A 19,281-nucleotide genomic window follows, 5' to 3' on the forward strand; every position below is an offset into this window, starting at 1 on the left:
TTAGAACATAAGAACAAGGAGCAGGAGTAGTCAATTCTGCCATTCAATATGATCATGGCTGATCTCAACTCAATTTTCCTATCTCTCCATAACTCTTCAACCCATTTCTTACTTCAGTATTGTATATGCTACACAACTTTAATAAGTTAAATCATAGATCGTACTCAACCTCAAAGTGTATGCCTATAGCATCTCAGAAGTTTACAATGTAATAAGTAGGCCATTCAACTCACTGTATTTAAATCCGTCCTTATCTAAAGCAAACACCTCAGCTCCTCACTCTCAGAATTCCTATTTTTTTTTCAGTTTCAAATCTTTCAATCAACTCTTCCTTGACCAAGTATAACAATTTTTTTTACCTCAACTATTCCTTGTGAAAAAGCATTCTGGATTTCAACACACTTCGTCAAAGGCATTTCCCAATCCTTTTCCTCAATCTTTGTGAGAATTCTGAACGAACAAACCATCCCTCTCATCAATGACTTCCCAACTGTAACTCAGATTTCCCTTTCACCTCATCAAAACCTATTATAATTTTCAAAGACTTGAAGAAATAGTCTCTTGGCCTTCTGTACTCTAACAGAGATAATCCCAGTATCTCACATCTCTCCTCAGAATATTTCACGAATTACTAAATTTTCCATTCATTTTGCAAGTGGTAGGAAAATTGAATGAGCATGACTTGATTCAAAGATGATGTGCTGTCATGAAAGTCTTACCTTCTATCCGAAGATTGATCTTCTCTGATTCAATGGGAACATTAGATATTAATATCCTACAGTTGTAGACACCTGCGTCAGAATGCAGTACATTGGAGATGCTGTTGAAAGCAAAAAGTATAGATTACTGTCAAGATGCATCAGACTTAATTTTTACAAACGTATTACTGTCTCTTATTCCACATTCATCATTCCCTTCCGATCCCTCCAGGAATTTCAGTAAATCTTTTGCACTGCATCATTTAGAGGCAATTATTTATAGAATCATAAAATCCCTACAGTGTGGAAACAGGCCTTTCAGACCAACAAGTCCACACCAACCCTCCAAAGAGTAATCCACCCTTACCCATTCCCCAACCCTATATTTACCCCTGACAGATGCACCGAACTTCCACACCCCTGAACTCTGTGGAAAATTTAGCATTGCCAATTCACCTAACCTGCTCATCTTTGGATTGGGGGAGGAAACTGGAGCACCCGTGCAGACACGGGGAGAATGTGCAAACTTCATACAGACAGTCACCTGAGGCTGAAATCGAACCTGGGTCCCTGGCGCTGTGAGGCAGCAGTATTAACTCTGAGTCACCAAGCCACCAAAAGATATTTAAGTACCTTTGACTACGTGAACATTCTTTCCCACTATGCATTGCCACAGAGATCTGTTCCAATTAACATTGTATTTATCCCTCTTGATGTTGAAAGTAGCAACATGTTTTGCATGTAAAATATTAAAGAAAAATTAGTTACTTAAATAGTCATACCGCACAAAAACAGACATTTTGGTCCAACTCGTCCATGCTGACCAGGTTTCCTAAACTATACGAGAACCATTTGCCTGCATTTGGCCCATATCCCTCTCAATCTTCCCTATCCATGTACCTACACAAATGCATTTTAAATGTTGTATCTGTTGTTTCTTTACTCAGCGGGTTGTGAGTTCATGGAATGCCCTGCCAGTAGCAGTGGTGGACTCTCCCTCTTTATGGTCATTTAAGCGGGCATTGGATAAGCATATGGAGGTTATTGGGCTAGTGTAGGTTAGGTAGGCTTCGGTCGGCGCAACATCGAGGGCCGAAGGGCCTGTACTGCGCTGTATTTTTCTATGTTCTATGTTCTATGTACTTGCATCCACCATTTCCTCTGGCAGTTCTTCCATATACGAACCCTGCTTTGTATGAAAAAGTTGCTATTCAGGTCCCTTTAAAACCTTTCTTCTCTCATCTCAAATTTATGCCTTGGGGCTTTGAACTCCCCTACCTGAGAGAAAAGATCTTTGCTATTCACCTTATCTATACCCTTCATGATTTTATAAACCTTTACAGCGTCACCCCTCAACTTCCTAAGCTCCAGTCATACATTGTACAGTCTGCTAAGTTGCTCATCTCTCAAATCTTCATCCTGTTCTCCCCACCTTACTCTCAGACTTGCTGCAATGCAGCACCTGGCTTTTCAGGTGCAGGAATTTTCTTTGGTGAAATCTACTCAAATAGGCCTGAAGAGTGAGACAAAATGGACTACACCACGAGCTGTATTACTGAAGAACTTACCTGAAATTTTAAACATTTAAAAATTTAAAAATATTGCATTAGGCCTTACTGTCCGAAAGGCACATGTTTTCTAAAACCAAAAATATTTAAAACATTCCTGTACCTGCAGCTGCTGAGGATCCTGGCTCTGTGTTCACTGATTGAAAAAGCAATCCCTTTGTAGAAGCAACGATGGCCATCAATTAGTTCTTTGCCATTCTTCAGCCATTCAATAGGTACATCCTGGTAAAATTCAGGTACATCAATGGAACAGTTGAAGCTTACAGGATTGCCTTGTGATATTATAATATTAGCTGCTCCAGGCTTGAATCTAATCTCTTCCTGAATGTTTGTTTCAAACAGGGCATCACTGGCAGCACTTTGGGATTCTCCTGCTGGTGTTGGCACATTCTGAGGTGGCACATGGGTCAAGGGAGGTACATGAAGGACACCTGATGGGCAACAAATTACATGTTTTTTTGTTATTTTTTTCAATACTTCTTTCACTAGAGGTCTGACCGATACTTTGTGCAATTTGTTTGGTGTACAGTCAAACTTAACATTTAACAGACAGTAACTCAGTGTCTAGCATGAGGGTTTGGGGATTGGTCCCTTAGATTGAAAAATTATGCATGTTACTCTTGGGATACTTGGGTAAGATGACAGAGAGAAATTATGAAACCATATGATTGAGGGTTAAGAAACCAACCATATGAAACTCCCCAACTATTTAGCCAGCTTGGATGTCTTGAGGGTAGGTGATGCATGAACAACTTATTTGAATTTTTTTTTAAAACAGATTACAAAATAATGAGTTTTGAGAAGATTTGTAGCTCAGGTTGAGGTTCTGGATGTAAGTTTGCTCACTGAGCTAGAAGGTTTGTTTTCAGACGTTTCATCACCATGCTAGGTAACATCATCAGTGAGCCTCCGGTGAACCACTGATGTTAGTGACCCACTTTCTACTGATGTAGTTAGATTTCTTGGTTTGGTGATGTCATTTATTGTGGTGATGTCACTTTCTGTTCTTTTTCTCACCAACCCAAGGAAACCTAAACACATAACAGAAAGTGGGTCACTAACGCCAGTGCTTCAGCGGAGGCTCACTGATGATGTTACCTAGTACGGTGATAAAACGTCTGAAAACAAATCTTCCAGCTCAGCGAGCAAACTTACATCCAGATTACAAAATAATGGGCACAGGAATATCTACACCAGTTATACCAAATACCCGATGGAATTCCATTAAGTCCCTTAAATGAAACCCTTAGCTAAAGTTAAAGCTCATGGAACTGCAGACAAATTATTGACTTCATTAGGAAACTGGTTGAATGGAAAGATAAAGAAAGCATGAATAATAGGCAGTTACTTGAATCGCTAGATAGAACCTCTGGGTGACTCACAAGGATCTGCATGACCACCTCAAATACACCTTGTCATTGTTAATGACCTAAATGACAGACAAGAAAGCCACAAACCTAAGTTTGTTGAGAGTTCAAAGAGAAGTGGCATTATCAACAATATAGATGGAGGTGTACAATTTCAGAGAAATTGGCAGTATGAAGAAGGTTCACAACACATTATTATTTGTGAATTTGTATTCTAATGTAGAACAAAATGGATTTTAGTTTTCAATTCTGTGAAGGTCTGACTTTTTTAAGAAATGGTGGGAAGAAGAGTCATATTGAACTGGAAACATTACCTTTCTTTCTCTCTCCACAGACACTGCCAGTCAGCTGCACTTCTGCAGCACTTTCTGCTTTTATTTCAGATCTCTAGCATCCACAATTCTTTGCTTTGACTTACACTGCCTGCCTAACTCAAACCAGCACAGTGACACAATGTGGTCTTAAATGCTAAATCACTCCCTTAGTGCGCTTCTTTACTCCACTGGTATCTTTTCCTCACTTCAAATATCTTATCTTGTTCCACCCTCTCCTCTTCTCAAAAATCATCTTACCATGTTGCTACAATCCTCCCCTTTGCCCCAAGTTTCTCCACCTGTTTCTTTCCTCAACTCTGCACTGAGTGACACTTCACTGGTGATTAGATTAGATTAGATTAGATTACATACAGCGTGGAAACAGGCCCTTCGGCCCAACAAGTCCATACCGACCCGCCGAAGTGCAACCCACCCATACCCCTACACATACCCCTTACCTAACACTACGGGCATTTAGCATGGCCAATTCACCTGACCCGCACATCTTTGGACTGTGGGAGGAAACCGGAGCACCCGGAGGAAACCCACGCAGACACAGGGAGAACATGCAAACTCCACACAGTCAGTCACCTGAGGTGGGAATTGAACCCAGGTTCCTGGCGCTGTGAGGCAGCAGTGCTAACCACTGCGCCACCGTGCCACCCATCTGAACTTACAACTCAAAAAAAAATTTTTCCTATTTATTTTGATGCTCTTCTGATTTCTCCAGCAGTTTCCTCGAAGAAAACTTCCCCTTCTCTGTTCATGACTAACTTCACCCATGTTTCCATTGTCTGAACTCTTCATTCTTTTGTCCTGATTTAAAAAAACCTGTTTGCAAACCATATCCTTGTATCCTCCACTACCGATACTCCCACACATCCTTCCAATCCAACTTTTTTGTGCAAACATTTTTTAACCCAGATAAAACTCATCTCAGGCTACTTACAAAGCTAGTTTTAAAATCCAAGATACACCTTGACCTCATGAAACAATGCACCTATGCTTTATTATGAATTTGATGATTGAAATTTTTAATTCTTAAATCAAGAAAGACAATAAATGCACACATCATAATAAGTCCACATTTTTCTTTACAGCAATATGCTGTATTTGGAAAAGGATGTCATATTTCAAATAAATCAGTTCCATGTCATTTCATAACATGTTCCCTCTATACTGAAAGATTAGTATCCATATGTCAAGCGCAGTCAGTCGTAGTAGCAAAAAGGCAAATTCACAAAAATATGTGAAGGTAGCCAAGTTTAGCAAGCTCACTGACATCAGTGATATAAAATTGTGGAACTTTCAACCTGCATTTGTGTTCTTGTATAGCTGACATTATCTTCATCTTTCAGAGGTCTATTTGATGCAATGGCAAATAGATAAACAATGAAGACTGTGTTTCAATTTCATTGCAACTCCTCAGATACCAATGCAGTCAGTATCCATGTGCAGCGAGACCTGAACAACATTCAGGTGCAAGTTTCAAATAATACTCATGCCACTCAAATAGCAGGTAGTGACCATCTCCAAAAAGAGACCACCTCACTATTGTGTAAGGGCACTTGTTCTGTGGAGCAACCTTGTAATGTTGTCACAGAGCTGCTCCTCTGTGAACTCAACTAGCATTGTGTAATTGGAGTTACTGAGACCAAATATTTAGAAGATGGATGAAAGTTGGCACATGTGACACCTAGTTATGGAGGACCTGTAAAGAATAGCCTTGATAACATGACAGTAAGTTTAGAAACTCATAAATTTCAGATTACAATGTATAAGAATAACTAGTATGAATATACAATAAACAGAGCCCTGAGGGAGCCTAAGTGTAGGCATAGTTTTTGACTTTGCCTTCTCCTTGATCATTCTGTCCTAAATGCAAACTCATGTCTGTGGGCATAAAACCACATGACAAAATGAACCATATCCTCTTGGCATTGACTGGTATTAGCATCACTGAATCTCTCAAACTGTCAAAATCATGAGAATCACTATTGACCAGAAACTGAACTGAACCAACTGTGACCACAAGAGTAGGATGAGGGTATTCAAACCAAGGTCCCTTTGAAATGTGATTTCCTGTGTAGAATTGAGACCTCATATAAAGGCTGTTATAGCAGTTACTTACCTTCCCCAAACATAAACAAATAATGTTTTAAACAAGGACAATAGACAAGTTATAGATAAGAGTTATGAAAGCTAACAGGCCAATGCTGCCTAGTGCCCCAACTTCTTTGGAAAAAGCTGAATTGTTTGTTTTTATATAAAATGAAAGCTGCCATTATGATGGAGGAGTGAACAAAGAAGACAATGATTATTTTGATATTGCGAGTTGTTACGATGTGGTAGTGAACCTTTCTGCTAATTAAACCAAACACCCAGAAAAACTCACTTCGCCCCGTAATCTGTTAAAGTATGAGTGAGAGAGAACTCCCAAATTCCACTATTTAAAGAAAAACTATCAATTTATCTTTAACTCTAAAAATGAACATTAAACAACCACTATTTACAACTCTAAGTCTCCTTTCTCAAGATATGGAGCCATTTAGGATTGAGATGAGGAAATATCCTTTATTGTCATTGTAAGTAATCTAATCTAATCTAATGAACAATCTGAAACATTGTTATAAATAGCCATCTCTACATCGAGTATGTCATTTGGTCCTTCAAGCTTACTCTGCATTCACTATGATCAAGGCTGATCCGCTCTATTAACGCCATATTCCATGTTTTCTCCACACTCCTTGACGCCTTTAATATCTCAAAATTTATCATTTTCTTTCTTGAAAATACACCTGAGAGCTCTGTTGTAGTGAATTCCACAGGGTGAACACCCTCTGAATGCTGAAATATTTCCTCATCTCAATCCTAAATGGCTCCATATCTTGAGATGTGACCCTTGGTTGCCAACCAGGGGAAGTACTGTCCCTACATCTAGTCTGTCTCATCCTGTTAGAATTTTATATGTTTTAATCAGATCCATTCTAATTCCTCTAAACTCTAGTGAGAAAAGGCCCAGTCGAACCAATCTTTCCTCATAGGACAGCCCTTATTTCCCTGGTATAAGCCTCATGAATCTTTGCTGCACTCACTCTATGATAAGTATATACTGTCTTACGACATCGCTGGAGCAGGTGGGACTGGAGCCTGGGCCTCCTAGCTCAGTTGTAGGGATCCATACGGATCTCTAAATGAGGGAATATATTAAATATCTATCACGAACACCCAAAATCTAACAAGAGGCAAGGAATTCTTCAACAAGAAACTCAATTGCTGAGTCCCCATGGTCTGCCCACCATCCACAGGGTCATAGTCATAGAGATGTACAGCACAAAAACAGACCCTTCAGTCCAACTTGTCCATGCCGACCAGATATCCTAATCCAACCTAGCCCCACCTGCCAGCACCCATCCCACATCCCTACCAACATTCCTATTCATCCAACAATCCAGATGCCTTTTAAATGTTGCAATTGTACCAGCCTCCACCACATCCTTTGTTCCTTAGGTCTCTTTTATATCTTTCTCCTCTAATCCTAAACCTATGCCCTCTAGTTCTGCACCCCCACACTCCACGGAAAAGCCTTGGTCTATTTATCCTATCCATGCCCCTCATGATCTTATAATCCTCTATAACATCACCCCTCAGCCGCTGATGCTCCAGGGAAAAAAGCCCCAGCCTACTCAATGTCTCCCTGTAGCACAAATCCTGCAACCCTGGCAACATCCTTGTAAATTTTTTTCTGAACCCTTTCAAGTTTCACAACATCTTTCTGACAGGAAGAAGACCAGAATTACACGCAATATTCCAAAAGTGGCCTAACCAATATCCTGTACATCTCTGGTACTCAATACTCAGACCAATAAAAGAAAGCATACCAAACGCCTTCTTCACTATCCTATCTACCTGCAACTCCACTTTCAAGGAACTATGAACCTGCACTCCAAGATCTCTTTGTTCAGCAACACTCCATAGGACCTTACCATTAAGTACTAAGGTTTGCTTTCCCAAAATGCAGCACCTCACATTTATCTAAATTAAACTCCATCTGACACTTTTCAGCCCATTGGCCCATCTGATCAAGATCCGAGGTTTACTTTCTTAGCTGACTACTGCACCTCAAATTTTGGTGTCATCTGCAAACTTACTAACTTATACCCCTTATGCCCACATCCAAATCATTTATATAAAGGATGAAAAGTAGTGGACGAAAAGTATTGGATCCAGGCACAATTCAGGAGTGTAATGGAATACTCCTCGCTTGTCTGAATAAGTGAAGCTCCCGTAACATACTGTAGAGTTTCTTCCACTAGCCAGTTCTTTAATTGTTCACCAGCATTCATTGCTGAATGTGACATGACTGCAAAGCTCAGATCTGATCTGTTGGTTGTTAGTGGGCGGCACGGTGGCACAGCGGTTAGCACTGCTGCCTCATAGCGCCTGAGACCTGGGTTCAATTCCCGACTCAGGCGACTGACTGTGTGGAGTTTGCACGTTCTCCCCGTGTCTGCGTGGGTTTCCTCCGGGTGCTCCGGTTTCCTCCCACAGTCCAAAGATGTGCGGGTCAGGTGAATTGGCCATACTAAATTGCCCGTAGTGTTAGGTAAGGGGCAAGTGTAGGGGTATGGGTGGGTTGCGCTTCGGCGGGTCGGTGTGGACTTGTTGGGCCGAAGGGCCTGTTTCCACACTGTAAGTAATCTAATCTAATCTAATCACTTAGCTCTGTCTAATACTTGCTGTTTATATTGCTGGGCATGCAAGTTGCCCCATGTGGTAGCTTCATCAGGTTGAAACATCATTTTAAGTGAACCTAGTGCAGGTACTCATGCACTCTTCATTGAATTAGGGTTAATCTACTGGTTATGATAAAACAAAGTATTAGAGAAACTTAATAGGTCTGGCATGGTTTGTGGATTGAGAAGCAAAGGTCACAATCAGTCTTACCTGACTGTTCTTCAGGAGTGGAAAATTATGGTTTTAATACAGTTGACAGAGAGGGAGGAGGAGCAAGTGGATGAAATGGTAAGGTGCCCCGAACAAAAGACAAAGGGAATGGCACTGATAGTAAAGATTTTAATCTAAAGATTTTAAAGAAAATAGTTTAGATTTAACCTGCTTACCTCAGCCCCCAAACAACCTTCAAATCTAGCACGGAGGCTGTGTAATTCACTCCTATGTTTCTTGCCAGAACACCCCTACCTGTGCCAACGATTAATCCTAATGACTAGCTAGTCATGCCAGTTTGAAGGATGTAAATATCGACAAAGGGTCACTGAGCTTGGCCAAGTATCAATACGCAGGACTCCCACCTTGCCGTTAAAAAAACTTGTGTCCTGACAATGGAGGCACTCTAGAAATGAAATTATTTCTTATTTCCTTTCTGCCCCTCTGATTGTATACATTGTCTGATTTATACACAAATAGTGGTAATTACGTTTACGCAGTGAGCAGGTCTTCTGGAGTGAAGTGGAGAAAATTGATAGGAAAAAGAATTCCCATAGAAAGGAGCCTCATTAGTTCAGAGCTTTTCAGTGGATTAAAGTTCACATTCTTTCAGAGTCTGCCAATAGTTTTCACTGCTTTGTTTGCCATACAATGTTACCAGTTTTCTGAAATGCAAGAGAGATTGGGTGCAACACAAAAATGTCTCTTTTTCAGACCAAACATTCTCAAACCATTTTTTAAAAGGAAACAAAAACAAATACAACTTCTGTGCAAAAAAAATCATTATTGTTGGTATATGCTGTGTAGGAGAACGGTTTCTCCATTTTGATCTTTCATAAAATAATAAGTTTTGAGAAAGGCAGTTGACATGGGGTCTTTTAAACTAATAATGACCTGGAATCTCAACTAAATTTCTTATCTCTCAATGTGGCCTTGCCCTTCCCTTTCTATTCAACTTCCTCTAATCCCATAAACCTACCAGTTGTCTATCTCCTCTCATTTTGGTACATTCCTAAATAGCAATGCTCCAGTTCGAATGGTAACGTCCTCAGTTTTCCAGACCCGAAACTCTAGAATGCATTCACTAAAACTCATCTGCATTCGCACTTCTTGATTCACATTTTGCAATGTACTATTTTTTCAAGCATTTGCTTATTGATTCTAACATCGTTTTATGTGACTGTGCGAAACTTTCTTTGGTATTATTCCTTTGAGTCGTCTTGGGATGTTTTATGATGTTATAGGTGCTACATAATGCATGTAGGTGCTATTTAAGTACAAACTTAATAAAGGCACTTTCTCACCACTTTGAACTCCACGGGACAATCTATTCAGAGGCCATAATGCCTTAGACCATGCAAACATGGCTGATGAAAAGTCATAATCTGAAACATTAATGATTTGTGAAATTTAATGCCCCTCAGAGATGGATTCAGAGGCAAGGGGATTTGTCACTGCATGGAAATTGCAAAATGCAGATCTTTCTGAATCCCTTGATTATGTCCAAGAAGGGGGAATTGCAAATGGCATTTCACACCCTAAGGTCAATTGGAGCCTTAAGGCACAATCCTCTGAATATGAATCCACAAAATAATAACAACAATAATAGCAACAATAATAATGATCCCAACTGGTGTTATTACCGGATAAGAGAGAGACCCCAGTCACATTTTGTTTTGGTTTATTTAATGAGGTGTTATTTCACTGAGACACAAGTAGACAATGCTGCAGATCTGGTTTTAACAATAAATCAAAAGTTAATTGTGCAAAAGAGAGACAGATGAAATAAAAATAAAGAAAATAAAATAAATATATAACACAATTTGAAGGGTTTCAAAACACACAGCAAAGTTCCAACACCATCACATTACAGCACTCAAACACCAGATCACTTCTCCATCACATATATAGGTTTTACTGAACTGTTTCTTTTAAACCCCAGTCTTGGTAGTCCCTTTCTTAATTAGTCGCACAACTAAGTTTAATTTTTTACAGCTTCAAATAATTTTATCAGGGTTCTAACCAAATACTTCTGGTCTGGAACTTTCAAGCTAAATTCCTTACACTGAGTTCTGAACAGTTCTAAAAGGTTCTATCGCCTTTCTCTAGAAGGAGCTTTCTTACATCAAGCTTCAACCACAGTTTCTACAAATTGAAACCAAAAGATTTCCAAATTATGGGCTTTTCTTTTAAGCAAAATTTTATAAAATTGTTTCCTGATGTTTCTATGTGGAAAACAAGCTCTTGCACCTCAATATTTACAGTGTCCACTTGTAAAACTCTACCAATGCAAACAAATTCTGGTATCAACCACAAATCCCTGACCCCACGGACTTCTTCTCTCATATTGGTTTATAAAAAAGTCATAATTCCAGAAACACTGGTACCGTAATAATAAAACATTCTTATATATACAGACCAAAACCCAGATGCCATCAGTTCAAAATCCAAATACTAAACTAAATAATATTTATAATAAAACATATATATCACACTTTACAACACATTATAAAGTGTATTCATAACAAATGCAACTGCAGCTGCTTTCATTTTGAGTTAGTCGATGTACTCAAACAGTTGGAGGGATTCGAAAGCACAGGTTTTGTAATTGCTGTGTATCACATTGCTCTGTAAATACAATTCAAACTTTTAATTCCACTGTTTGCACACTCTTGTATCATCTGTTGTGGAATAAAACTCTTTCAGCAAGCGAGCTATTCAATAAGCAATGTGCTCAAGAACACAAACATATTTACAAACAAAGATAAAATTGAAGAACAGTAAGCACATTGAAGAATCCCAAACAAGGTATCTGATTCAGTCAGCTGACACCATGAGAAGAATCTTGAATGTTGCAACACAAATGAAGGTATTTTGATGTATCATGTCTGATGTTTATTTGAGACATCTATACAATTTGCAAGTGGTGTAAAGTCATCATATTTCTACTGGACCATAGGGCTACTCTCTCTTAGGGAGAGATGACTGATAGCGGAGAGGTTGAGAACGAAAGTTCTTCATTGTCCCTCACTGGGATAGGAATTGAACCTACACTATTGGGTTGGCATCACAATTCCTGATGAAGGGCTCTTGGCTGAAACGTCGATTCTCCGGCTCCACGGATGCTGCCTGACCTGCTGTGCTTTCAAACTAACCCCACTCTTGACACTGGCATCACAATCAGCCATCCAGGGCAACTCAGCTAACCAAGCCCAGAGCCCAGGGAGGAGGTAGTGGTGCAGGGTATCACCATTCCAGTCTGGGATCAAGGAGTCAAATCCAATCAGGGCAGATAGTGCAATCTGAAACACACTGTCCCTGGTGTGTAGTGTTTGTAATTTACTGCTCCTTAAAAAGAGTCCCTAAATAAAATCCCTACCACTGTGCCAGAAAGTTGAAGTTCAAATCCCACCTGCTCCAGAGATGCAACAGTTCAAGTGCCAGACACTTAACCTGATTGAAGGACTCAACACTGAGCTCTCCAATTTCAAATTACCTCCCTCCCCATCCCCTGTCTCCATTCCCAGCTACCCTCCCCTCCCCGCCTCTGCTCCCCACAACCTCCTCGATTCATTCCTCCCATTGACCAACCAGGTTGTACCTTCTTCTCCACCCTGCCCCTGCGGCCCCCTTTATCTGCAGCTCCCCTGACACCCACCCCCAGTCCTGAAGAAGGGTTACACCCGAAACGTTGACTTCTCTACCTCCTGATGCTGCCTGGCCTGCAGTGTTCTTTCAGCCTCCTGCCTGTCAATTTTGCACATAGAGTCATAGAGATGTATACAGCACAGAAACAGACCTTTCCATCCAACTTGTCCAACATGTCCAGATTATCCCAAACTAATCCACTCCAGCACTTGCCCATATCCCTCTAAACTCTTCCCATTCATATACCCATACATATGCCGTTTAATTGATGTAATTGTACCAGCCTCTACCACTTCCTCTGGCAGCTTGATCCATACACGCACCACCCTCTGCGTGAAAAGATTTGCCTCTTAGGTCCCTTTCATATCTTTCCCCTCTCACACTAAACCAATGCCCTCTAATTCTGGACTCCCCCACCGCAGGGAAAAGACTTTGCCTCTTTTCCTATCCATGCCCCTCATGACTTTATAAGCCTCTATGAGGTCACCCCTCAGCCTTCGACGCTCCAGGGAAAACAGCCCCAGCCTATTCAACCTCTGCCTATAGCTCAAATTCTCCAACCCTGGCAACATCCTTGTAAATTTTCTCTGAATCCTTTCAAGTTTCACAACATCCTTCAGAAAGGAAGGAGACTGGAATTGCATGCAATATTCCAAAAGTGGCCTAACCAAAATCCTGTTCAGCTGCAACACGACCTCTCAACTCCTACAGGCAAAAGTGAGGACTGCAGATGCTGGAAATCAGAGTCTAGATTAGCGTGGTGCTGGAAAAGCACAGCAGGCCAGGGAGCAGGAAAATCTCCTCAGGTGCTGCCTGACCTGCTGTGCTTTTCCGGCACCACTCTAATCTAGACTCCCAACTCCTATACTCTATGCTCTGATCTATCTCCCTGTGACTCCACTTTCAAGGAGCTATGAACCTGCACCCCAAGGTCTCTTTGTTCAGCAACACTCCCTAGGAACTTACCATTAAATGTACAAGCCCTAGCAAACCATTAATTAAAATACGTGTGTTGTAAATTAAATCTACAGGTGAATGGAGCCACTTTTAACTATTTGTCATTGAATAGCACCCACATATATGCAACGACAGAAGTCACAAAATAGTGAAATTCAAACATACAAGTCAAAGCTGTTTATAGGACTGTAGCACCAATGATAGAAAATTAGATCCCCAGCAATCAGACTTTACAAATCCAAGAGGTTTACTTTGGCTTTGCAGCCAGCACCAGGAATCTGTCACGTAAGAAGACCGCATTGCTAATAAGGTATTTCAACCGAGAAGGGTCACGGGTCCTTAGATTGGAATTCCATGGACTATGTGAAGCCGTTGGCTTTCTGACCGCCTGGAACCAGACAACAATTTATAAAGATGGAAAAGTTACTTTTTGGCTTTATTGAGACAGAAAATAGATTTTTGAGTAAAAAATGAGGTCTGCAGATGCTGGAGATCACAGCTGCAAATGTGTTGCTGGTCAAAGCACAGCAGGTTAGGCAGCATCTCAGGAATAGAGAATTCGACGTTTCGAGCATAAGCCCTTCATCAGGAATAAGAGAGAGAGAGCCAAGCCGGCTAAGATAAAAGGTAGGGAGGAGGGACTAGGGGGAGGGGCGATGGAGGTGGGATAGGTGGAAGGAGGTCAAGGTGAGGGTGATAGGCCGGTGGGGGGTGGGGGCGGAGAGGTCAGGAAGAGGATTGCAGGTTAGGAGGGCGGTGCTGAGTTGAGGGAACCGACTGAGACAAGGTGGGGGGAGGGGAAATGAGGAAGCTGGAGAAATCTGAATTCATACCTTGTGGTTGGAGGGTTCCCAGGCGGAAGATGAGGCGCTCCTCCTCCAGCCGTCGTGTAGTTGTGTTCTGCCGGTGGAGGAGTCCAAGGACCTGCATGTCCTCGGTGGAGTGGGAGGGGGAGTTAAAGTGTTGAGCCACGGGGTGATTGGGTTGGTTGGTTCGGGCGGCCCAGAGGTGTTCTCTGAAGCGTTCCGCAAGTAAGCGGCCTGTCTCACCAATATAGAGGAGGCCACATCGGGTGCAGCGGATGCAATAGATGATGTGTGTGGAGGTACAGGTGAACTTGTGGCGGATATGGAAGGATCCCTTGGGGCCTTGGAGGGAAGTGAGTGTGGAGGTGTGGGCGCAAGTTTTACATTTCCTGCGGTTGCAGGGGAAGGTGCCGGGGGTGGAGGTTGGGTTGGTGGGGGGTGTGGATCTGACAAGGGAGTCACGAAGGGAGTGGTCCTTGCGGAACGCTGATAGGGGAGGGGAGGGAAATATATCCTTGGTGGTGGGGTCCGTTTGGAGGTGGCGGAAATGGCGGCGGATAATACGTTGTATGCGCAGGTTGGTGGGGTGGTAGGTGAGAACCAGTGGGGTTCTGTCTTGGTGGCGGTTGGAGGAGCGGGGCTCAAGGGCGGAGGAGCGGGAAGTGGAGGAGATGCGGTGGAGGGCATCGTCGATCACGTCTGGGGGGAATCTGCGGTCCTTGAAGAAGGAGGCCATCTGGGTTGTGCGGTGTTGGAATTGGTCCTCCTGGGAGCAGATGCGGCGGAGACGAAGGAATTGGGAATATGGGATGGCGTTTTTACAGGGGGCAGGGTGGGAGGAGGTGTAGTCCAGGTATTTTACAGGGGGCAGGGTGGGAGGAGGTGTAGTCCAGGTATTTTACAGGGGGCAGGGTGGGAGGAGGTGTAGTCCAGGTATTTTACAGGGGGCAGGGTGGGAGGAGGTGTAGTCCAGGTATTTTACAGGGGGCAGGGTGGGAGGAGGTGTAGTCCAACCTGCGCATACAACGTATTATCCGCCGCCATTTCCGCCACCTCCAAACGGACCCCACCACCAAGGATATATTTCCCTCCCCTCCCCTATCAGCGTTCCGCAAGGACCACTCCCTTCGTGACTCCCTTGTCAGATCCACACCCCCCACCAACCCAACCTCCACCCCCGGCACCTTCCCCTGCAACCGCAGGAAATGTAAAACTTGCGCCCACACCTCCACACTCACTTCCCTCCAAGGCCCCAAGGGATCCTTCCATATCCGCCACAAGTTCACCTGTACCTCCACACACATCATCTATTGCATCCGCTGCACCCGATGTGGCCTCCTCTATATTGGTGAGACAGGCCGCTTACTTGCGGAACGCTTCAGAGAACACCTCTGGGCCGCCCGAACCAACCAACCCAATCACCCCGTGGCTCAACACTTTAACTCCCCCTCCCACTCCACCGAGGACATGCAGGTCCTTGGACTCCTCCACCGGCAGAACACAACTACACGACGGCTGGAGGAGGAGCGCCTCATCTTCCGCCTGGGAACCCTCCAACCACAAGGTATGAATTCAGATTTCTCCAGCTTCCTCATTTCCCCTCCCCCCACCTTGTCTCAGTCGGTTCCCTCAACTCAGCACCGCCCTCCTAACCTGCAATCCTCTTCCTGACCTCTCCGCCCCCACCCCACTCCGGCCTATCACCCTCACCTTGACCTCCTTCCACCTATCCCACCTCCATCGCCCCTCCCCCTAGTCCCTCCTCCCTACCTTTTATCTTAGCCGGCTTGGCTCTCTCTCTCTTATTCCTGATGAAGGGCTTATGCTCGAAACGTCGAATTCTCTATTCCTGAGATGCTGCCTAACCTGCTGTGCTTTGACCAGCAACACATTTGCAGAAAATAGATTTTTGTTAGTTTGAAATTAAAATGTTACCCAAAATAAATAAAACTTTTCAGTTTTCCAAAAGACAAAAGAATATTAGAGCAAGACAGAAGGAAAATAGTAATGAGGATGCTTTGAAAGCACGATTGAAGAAGACTTTTTCTGGAATGCTTTTGAAAGTACTGATAGAATGCACAGGATGCAATGATTTCAAAATGTGCAGGTGCCACTGAACTTCACAAGGATGGATATGGAGTGGGTTGGAGGGGAAGAGAATGGAGGTTCAGTTCGGAATAAATTCCGGAGACTTGGTGTAAGGTAGGTTATTAACACTATGTCCAAAATGTGTTTATGAAATGGTGAGGGAGGTAGAAACAGATGAGATAAAGGAATTTTGACATAAGCCAAATTTTTCAGTTTAATCCTTTACCATTATTCACCTTTTGTTTAGTCTGCACGCCAAAACCGCAATGCTAATTCCAGAATTAAGGGTGTTTCAGCCAGGATGTGGAAGACCATTGAAGTACACTTTGTAATGAGTCCAATACTTCGACAATTGGGTGATGTGCTTTGTGTCCAGTCAAAAACTCTCCCCAGACTTCAGCATATTATAACGATAATACCTCCAGTGCCGGAGAGAGGAAGTGCTACACTGTCAAAGATGCTCTCTCTGGTGCACATAATAGATCCCTCGGTGCAATTCAAAGAAAACCAGGGCCACCATAAGGCACAATAATCCCACAAACAGTCAAATGAGGTCGGAGTCAAAAGGTGTGGTGCTGGAAAAGCACAGCAGGTCAGGCGTCAGGAATTTCTGATGAGGGGCTTATGCTCGAAACGTCGACTCTCCTGCTCCTCGGATGCTACCTGACCGGCTGTGTTTTTCCAGCTCCACACTTTTTGACTCTGAACTTGCAGTCCTCGCTTTCTCCTAATTAAATGGGGTGGTCCGGATTTATCGGGATAAGCATGTTCAGGGCGGTTCATTACGTTTAAAGCGCTACAAATAAATAAATAGGCAATGTTTAGCTTTCATTGTTGGAATTCTGTGTTCAGACTAGTTGCTACTCTTGCATTTCTGCAACGTTGGCTTAAACTTATAGTACTTCAAGTCGAAGCCTCTCTGGGACATCCGGAGGCCACGAAGGGGTCTGCATCGATGCAAGTTACGACCACCCTCCCCCATTGCAATAACCAACTACTGTCAGTCACAATCAGCAAACCGCAGGGTACGAGGATAACCAGGCTTCCGATGTTTTCATTCTGATTGCTACTTTCGCTAACCCTCCCCCCATGCCGGCAAACTAAACATTCCCAACAATTAAAAGTAAGTCCAGAAATTAAAATGACACAGCGGATATACACAACTGCTTTTATTTCGCTCATTTACGACCGACAAATGAGATGGGGGGGATGTTGGCGAAAACCATTAAGTTTGATATATATATGTTATGTTATATATAGACTGTACATGTATCGCCTTTATATCAACGAAAATGAGAACAGACTGAAATCATGCAACAGGTCTGTCCACTTGCATCCAAAAAAGATCTTTAAAAAACCTTGGAGATCCTTTTCTCATATGTTGTGTGGTTAGCAGTTTTCGTTTTTTAAAGATTCAAATCCACAGAACTGGAAAATACTATAAAAAATCTAAATGTATAAAGCCAGGTTACCGATCTCATCAGACACATCAAGAATGGAGGAGTGTTAAAGAACACGGTGTGGCTCATTTGGGGTTCTATTCACTTATTTCCCTTATACTTTCATCTGAATTTAGCTATGGGAAAACGTCTCTCCCCCCATTCCCAGATATCACACTATGTCAATTACAGTCCGAAAGAGAAGTGTTTATACATGTTGATCTCCAGGTGCGAGCGCGGCACAGACGTGGTTCATTTCATTTCTAAGCCGACCCAGGTCTCATAATACTGTCTCGCAACTCACCGACTCCGCGGGCAAAATGAAGGAACAAAGTGAGTGCCCACAAGTTGGAGCGAGGTTTCATCCTGGAGGAGTAGCGTTGTCGGTGGCAGCTCTCCCTGAATGTCGTCCTGGTGCTGGATCCGGCGGCTGCAGGGAACTCCTCACTCAAGTGTAATCACAACTTTGTGGCGCTGGGTTTCGGCCTGCTTTGACCAGAGCAGTAACGAAAATGTGCTAAAGTTACCAACATCTGAGGAAGCGCCGATTAATATTGCTGACTGCACGGCGATTTTCTGAACCTACCCCCATCCAACACAGACAGAGAAAAAAAACCCTCTGTGAGGCGGCTCTGCAGAGGCACGTGATCCCAGCCAAGTTGCAAATGAATTTCATGGGCATTCACTCACTTCGGTCGAGCATGAATTTCGCTGCTAATCACTGAACGGTTTTCATGTTATAGGGCAGAGGTATTGCCCCACCTCCCACAACACAGCCTCCAACCCCCATCCAAACCTGGCACATTACTGCTCCCTTGGCACTGAGAGAGAGAGATACTCCTCAGGAAGACACTTGACGCTTTCTGGTTGCCGATAAAGAATTTCGCTGGACTGCTGTGGAAGCAAAAACGAACCGATATTTATCCCAACTTTCAGGGATTTAACAAAATTAGCTTGTGAAGTTTTTATTGCAGTCCAGTAAAATGAGGCAAAAAACTAGGTTTTTTTTGCACTCCTGGGGAATTCTGAACAAAATTCTATATCCCAATTTCGGTTACAGAAATAGAAGTCTGTGGCTTTGACAGGTTTCCAATTTTTAAAGTTGAACCCTTTAAATTGACAAGATGTACGGTTCGACTGTATGATAGAAATGGGTACGTTGTTATCGTGGCCAATTGCTTCAGCAGAAAACGATTGCGAACCTAGAAGACTAATGAAAAAAACCCAACACCTCCCTAGGAGCAGACTGTTCGAATAAAATGTGCTCGATACAATTCCAGGTATTATATTTCTCTCTAACCGCAAACAGTTAATCGCAGCCAAAGAGATTTTGTAGCGATGGGTGAAACAATTCGATATTGTCAATAAACAAATCTCGAGGTAATTTAATCACTGTATCAATAACAAGGTCCAAATATGCATTAATTCGAATTAAGAAATAAAAACAAA

General features: G+C 42.7%; 1 protein-coding gene across 1 annotated transcript in view; it reads right to left on the reverse strand.

Moving 5' to 3' along the window:
- mertka (c-mer proto-oncogene tyrosine kinase a) overlaps positions 1–18,637 on the reverse strand; it is a 114,027-nt gene extending 95,390 nt beyond the window's left edge. Inside the window, exons 1-3 of the mRNA XM_060848986.1 lie at positions 18,137–18,637; positions 2,370–2,697; positions 720–820 (exon numbers count right to left, since the gene is read on the reverse strand). Coding sequence (XP_060704969.1) covers positions 720–820; positions 2,370–2,697; positions 18,137–18,197 — 490 coding nt within the window. The 5' untranslated portion in view covers positions 18,198–18,637. The remainder of the gene's footprint in view (positions 1–719; positions 821–2,369; positions 2,698–18,136) is intronic.
- Positions 18,638–19,281: the final 644 nt, after the last annotated feature.

The sequence above is a fragment of the Hemiscyllium ocellatum genome, chromosome 3, assembly GCF_020745735.1.
Source record: "Hemiscyllium ocellatum isolate sHemOce1 chromosome 3, sHemOce1.pat.X.cur, whole genome shotgun sequence".
Classification (NCBI taxonomy): Eukaryota; Metazoa; Chordata; class Chondrichthyes; order Orectolobiformes; family Hemiscylliidae; genus Hemiscyllium; species Hemiscyllium ocellatum.